We start from the raw sequence: 6000 nt of genomic DNA on the forward strand, positions 1-6000 counted from the left end.
GGAATGAAGAAAATAGCAGCCCCCAACCCCCACACAAGTAAATGCCACTTGTGACCCAACTTCTGACCCCCCCCCTCGCTGTCCTCTTTCCACTGTGAGACAAAATGAACTTGATGTTGGACATTATGGTTTTCTTCCAACAGAGAAAAAAGCCCAAGATCCTTGACATCTCTCCTCATTTCCTATTCTAGTGGGAAAGCATGTAATAAAATGCTGAAATACAGAAAGGGGGGAGTAAGGAAAGAGGAAAAACAGAAGGAGGAGGGCAGGTGGTAAGGAGGTAAATGCCCAAGGAATGACTGGATGAACATTCACCCTACTCCCTCTCCCTCACCCCCCCCCCACCATAATGAGAGAGGCTACAAGCCCTGAAAAGCAGCAGGCTAGCCTGTACAAACAGCTTCCTGCTGTAAGTAAGCCTGTCATCACACTCAACCAGGGGGAGTGTTAAGACACTGGCCATAACCCACGCCAGCTGTGGCCTCGACTCCCCTCCCCTCCTGGGCTTCCCATGACTAGAGGTGAAACCTGACCCAACACACATCCCTTGGGCTTAGAAGTCAGCAAGCTCACTCCCCCCAGTTTTAATACATACTGAAAAAATCATGCCAGACTCAGCATGGATACAATTCATCAGTACATGGAATTCTTGTCTTTTTTTTTTAAGCCAACTCATTTTACCAAGCAATGGACACAAAGCAAAATCTGAGCCCCAGCTTGATAGATGATCCGTCTCCCTTTTGTGCCTAGGGAAGCATGGAATCCTAGCTTAATCTCTAAAAAACTCCAGACATGTCTCCCATCCTGCTTCTAACAAGTCAGGCAATCTTCCTCTCTCTGACCCCCAATCCTTCACTTCCTACCTCCCCCCACCCTCATCTCCAAGGAAAAACAAAAAATCACTAAAATGAAATTCTCTAGCTATAATCTGCAGCAAGCATGGTACAGCATAAAGGGGACTGCCTCTGGGTTCAAATCTCACCACCGGCCATTACTAATTGATCAGGCAGGTCACCTTACCTCACCTGGACTTAGTTTCCTTATCTGTATAATGGAGGATTTGGCCTATGAGGTCCCTTCCAGCACTAGTCCTATGGTGTGTTTCCATATTACTTAGGATCTGTGGTATCCCATAGGCAGGGCACATACCAGCAAGAACCCCACAGGACCTTAGGACCCCTGAAGAAAGGATGCATTAAGCAAAGTCAGACTAAATGCTCCGTGCTGGTCCAACCATCATTTCATCACAACTCTCAATAAGTAATTCCCAGGAAAGTTATAATGAATCAAAACCTGGCCCAGTCTTTTAAAAGATCAACCCTTATGGGTATACCTTTCCATAATTTCTCTTCTTTCTGAAGCTGTTTACACCTTAGAGGTAAAACTGAACAAAAAGACCCTTTAGAAACGGAAGGATCCCAAGAGTTAACTCGGGGAGAACAGTCAGAGTCCTCCCTGCACGTGTTCCAACACCGACCTGATGAGGGCAGAATCTTCTCTCAGGTGATAAGGGGCTCTCAGCCCACTGGCCTCCTCTGCCCAGACAAAGATGTATGGGCCAAGATCGGAGATCCAGAGCTAAAAAGGGTCTCACAAGAGTCCAGTCCATCTTATGGAGGAAGAAACTGAGGCCCAAATTACAAGGTTTAGTAAATGCTTTCACTGGCCCAAATTCACAGTTAGGGACCAAGCTTCTGCAGACTTTTCCTTCTCAGTGATTTCCCTTTTGCAGGCAAGACAACCAACCATTTGTAGGATGTTAGAATTGGCCTGGGGCATTTCTAGGTTTAGTGACTAGCCCGTACATTGTCTCACACCCAGTCTACGTTAGAGGCGGGAGGTGAATTTAGAAGTTCCTGGCCGCCTCTCAGGTTTGGGAGAATTGGGGTCCTTTTGGAGGATGAAGGAAAAAAGGAGCTTTTGACTGAAGGAGAAGGTAGCGTTCATGAACCAGCAGCGGCTAGCCGCTTTGTTTTCTGAGGTCAGAGAAAACGCACCAGCTGAGTTTTGTGGGTTTTTCCAGGAGGGGCAGGATTAGCCTCGGGGCTGGATTAGAGGCGAAGCTCCCCTCCACCCCGGGGGAAAGAAAAAAAAGATATCCAGCCTGAGGCTTCCATCCCTGCAAACCGGGCTCTTCCCCCCGGCTCCAGTAGACCTCCCCAGTGACTCCTCCCCATTTTCCCAGCTCCAAATGGGGCACGGTTAATCCGCAGCCTCGCTTGCCTGGCAGGCTGGACTCTGGTTGGTTGCATGCGCCCCGGCACGTAGAAAAGGAAGGAGGCGGGAGGGCTAGCCAAGCGAAGGGTCATTTTCTCTTTCAATCACACACGCGCGCGCGCGCGCACAAACACGCAGACACACAGACACAGGCCAGCTCCGGCTCCCTCTCTACTCACCCGTGTCTGTCCTGATGTTCTCCCGAAGGAAGTGGCCACTGGAGAGATGCTGGAGCCCGAAGCTGTCGGCGATTCGCTGGCACACGGTCCCTTTGCCTGAGCCCGGCGGGCCCAGGATGACGGCCCGAAGGAGTTTGGAAGCCATCACCTCTCGGGGAGGGGGCGAAAGGGGAGGCCACAGCCGCCCCGACAGACCCGGGACGGATGGAAAAGGCCAGAACTCTTCTCCGCTTCCCTTCCCTGCCCCCGTCCCCCTCCTATGGCCCGCCGCGTCTCTGCCCCTGCGGAAAAAGAACGACACTTACAGCCCACCGCCCCCCGCGGCTGCCCGCAGCGCACACGCCACGCCGCCCCCGTCCCGTCTGGCTTTATCCCCTGGCCTCCCTGCGCCTCGGTGGGGTGGGAGGGAACGCTGAGCCCCGCCGGGTCAGAGGGCAGCTCGGTCCAGCCCCTCTACTCCCACCCCTAGCACTCCCGGAGTGAGGGATCAGTGCTTGGGAGCCCCAGAGCGCTAGGTCCCTGACCCCAGAAGGGATGCAGCATGAGCCCTGCCCCGGGCCAGCCAGCCCCACGCACCCCTGCGGCTCCCTTTGGTTTCTCTCGCTCTGCCTCCGGCCGTCTAGCCCAGTGTGTGTGTGTGTGTGGGGGGGGGGGGGGGGCCCCCCCCCCCTCCCCCCCGTTCCCCCCCCCCGGCCGGGTCCGTTTGGTTTCCCCCCCCCGGGCCCCCGCGGGCTCCCCCGGGGTGGGGGGTGGGGGGGGGGGGGGGGGGGTCCCTCCTCTCTTCCCACCCAGTTCTCGCACGTGGGCAGCGTTAAATAAGCAGCGCCTCCTCGGGCCCTCCGGTGGCCCCTCCCCTCCTCTGTCCCCGCCTGCGGCCGCGACCGCTGCCCACCGGCCGTGGGAACTCGCCCAGTAGCCGGATCTCCAGTGGCGGCGGCGGCGGGTAGGCGGGAGGGGGGCGGGGCTCCCACCTCCAGGCTGTGATTGATCCGGGGCACTCGTCCGCCAGCCGGGCCCCTCTCCCGATGGGGGGGGGGGGGGGGGGAAGGGGAGAGGGCGGGGCCCCAACTCACCGACTTGGGGACTAGGGAGGAAGGGAATGAGGTATAAAAGAAACAGCCTTAAGAAAACTCCTCGGTGGCTAATTAGCAGCCCAAGGGGTGGTGAGCCAGTGCAGCCCGCGCGGCGCCCCGAGCTCTGGCCTCCACGACTCTCTGGGGAGCTCTGCTGGGGAGCACTACGCCCCAACCCCACCCCATGCCTCCTGAAGCGAGACCTAGTCCTAGTCACGAATCTAGAGCTTGGAAAGGACAACTATCTCATTTTACAGACTAGGAAACTGAGGGATATGCTCACAGTCACATAGGTAGGAAAGCGTCAGAGGCAAGATTCGAACCCTTTTCCAGACTCCTAAGTCCATCTCTCTAACCCTTAAGATGAACTAACTTTCGACGCCCTCCTCCCTTCTCCTCCCCTTCACTCCTACCTGATCTTGTCAACATTGCCCCATTCCCCCTCCCTTCCCCGCCTCTAAGCCGTACCGGTTCGGTGGTTGTCAGCCTTGGCTAGTAGTCTGGGTCAATATCATTCCCCCTCCCATTCGGCGTGGTAGAGCCCCGCCCCAAAACCACTCCTCACCTTAACCCCAGAGCCCGGGACTGGGGGTTCAAGTCTGTGGCGGTGCCAGGACAGGTTGGGAGGGTAGTGATCTGACGGGGCCCCTTTTGGCTGCACCCTAAAGTTTAGCCTCACGGTTGTGGGACACACCCCTACAGGGTGAGGGGCAAGAAGAAGGAAACTCTTTTCTGTCTTCCCGCTGCCCTGGGCACTACCCGCCCAAGAACCCCCGTGTCCCCGCTCCCAGTCCCCTTCTTGCCCCTTGAGCCCCCTCCACCTTCCTTTCCTCACGTTCCCACCACCACCACCAGCACTCCGGGCCCAGTTTCAGGTCCCCCATCCCAGAATCTCTACCCTAGTTTCTCCAGTCGCTCCCCAGGCCAAACCCCCCGGGCCAGCCCTCGCCCTTGCCCGGCTAGAACCCTGCCCCGAGTCATGGGAGCCACCACCAGCGGTGTGGAGCTGTGGGGAAGGCAGAATCTGGCTCTTGCTGCCAGGGCTGCAGTGCAGGGAGCCGCGTTCCTAGAATGAACCCCCAGCTAGAACTCGGAGCTCCAAGGCCCTTAGAAACATTGTTGCACGCGGCAGCCGGGTTCTAGAGCACAAGGCGCGGAACGCCATAGGGTGCTGGGGGGCCTGAGCCGTGAATCTTGCTGGGGACCGGCGGCCTTTGGGCCTCACCGCTAAGTATCACTCCGTTTTTCCGGGAAATTGAGTTTCAAAAATAGACCACCCAACTCGAAAGGAACTTGTGCCACCGGAGGCCGGCTGCAGCCCGCAGGCCGTTCCAGGCCTGGCCCTTTAAAGAGCTGCGTTTGGGGGGTGTCTCGGTAACACCCCTAAGCGAATGGGGGCGGATGCTGGCTGTGGAGCGGAGCGTCTCAGGGTACAGCGGCTGCGACCGCAGTTGCAGCCCAGCAGCGCCTCCTAACACGTCCCCGGGCAGGGCGCGGTGGTTTACACGCCCCGGCCTCTGCCCTTCCCAGCACCCCTGCTAGCGCCCCTTCCCAACGCCCCCGGGCCGTCAGTGGCCCCTTGGCTTCTCCGCCCACCCAAGCTAGAGAGCCCAGCTAACTAGCTAGGCCGGCTTCTGCCTCCTCTGCGTTCTCCCCACTTGTCTCCTTCTCTACCGGTTATTCGAGAGCCCCCACTGGCCAGCCTTGGGGTCCTGGAAGCAGGGAGACAGCAAAGCGGGAGGCAACCCCAGGGTTCCTCAAGTATAATGGAAGAGGTCCCTGAACGCCCGACCTACAAGTCCTCTCTGGTCCCAGGGCCAGGCCGTTGGAACTTGCCTTCCCCTTTCGAGGGACAACTAGGTAGTAGGTGCAGCTAGAAGGCACAGTGAATAGAGTGCCAGGCCTGGAGTGTGGAAGACCCAAGTTCAAATCCACCCTCACACAGCTAATAGCTGAATGACCCTGGGCGAGTCACTTAACCAAGTTTGCCTCCGTTTCCTTATCTGTAAAATGAACTGGAGAAGGAAATAATGGCCAACCACTCCAGTATCTCTGCCAGGAAACCCCAAATGAAATTTGGAACTCGAAGTCTTATAAAAGTGAATGTTGAAAACTCTCTTTACTTGTAATTGGAAAAAAAAAAATACTATTAAATGAAAAAGAAAGAAAACCCCGAATGGAATCACAAAGAGTCAGACAGGACTAGACAACAACTTCCCTTTGGACAGGGCTTCCTCACCTAGGGTCCAAGAATGCGTTGATGGAGGGGGGGGTGGGGGGGGAATGTATCTTTATTTCAATATAATTGTTGCCCTTTGTCATCCCATGTATTTTATTTTGTATGTTTTAAAACATTATTCTGAGGAAGGGTCCTCAGGTTTCACAAGACATGCAAAGGGATCTCTAACACAGAAAGGTCAAGAATCCCTGCTTTGAACCCTTTGGGCAGAGGAACAATCCCCCTATGTGAGGCAGCTATTGAATGCACTGGAGAGAGCACGGTTTGATGCAAGCTAGAAAGCTGAAATAAT

The 6000-nt window shown here is 56.1% G+C and overlaps 1 protein-coding gene across 4 annotated transcripts in view; it reads right to left on the minus strand.

The window, feature by feature from the left end:
• The window catches only part of LOC138165263 (adenylate kinase 4, mitochondrial), a 91139-nt gene extending 86996 nt beyond the window's left edge, over window positions 1-4143 (minus strand). Inside the window, exons 1-2 of one of the 4 annotated variants that reach the window (XM_069093409.1) lie at window positions 4035-4143; window positions 2397-2677 (exon numbers count right to left, since the gene is read on the minus strand). In XM_069093409.1, the coding sequence (XP_068949510.1) occupies window positions 2397-2541 (145 nt within the window). In that variant the 5' untranslated portion in view covers window positions 2542-2677; window positions 4035-4143. Of the gene's footprint in view, window positions 1-2396; window positions 2678-2972; window positions 3076-3184; window positions 3310-3937; window positions 4001-4034 lie in introns of those variants that run through there. The other 3 variants (XM_069093408.1, XM_069093407.1, XM_069093405.1) reach the window with 3 other exon arrangements.
• Window positions 4144-6000: the final 1857 nt, after the last annotated feature.

This window comes from Petaurus breviceps, unplaced genomic scaffold (genome assembly GCF_028583685.1).
Source record: "Petaurus breviceps papuanus isolate PSGF00001 unplaced genomic scaffold, PetGlider_PUasm1.0 208, whole genome shotgun sequence".
Classification (NCBI taxonomy): Eukaryota; Metazoa; Chordata; class Mammalia; order Diprotodontia; family Petauridae; genus Petaurus; species Petaurus breviceps.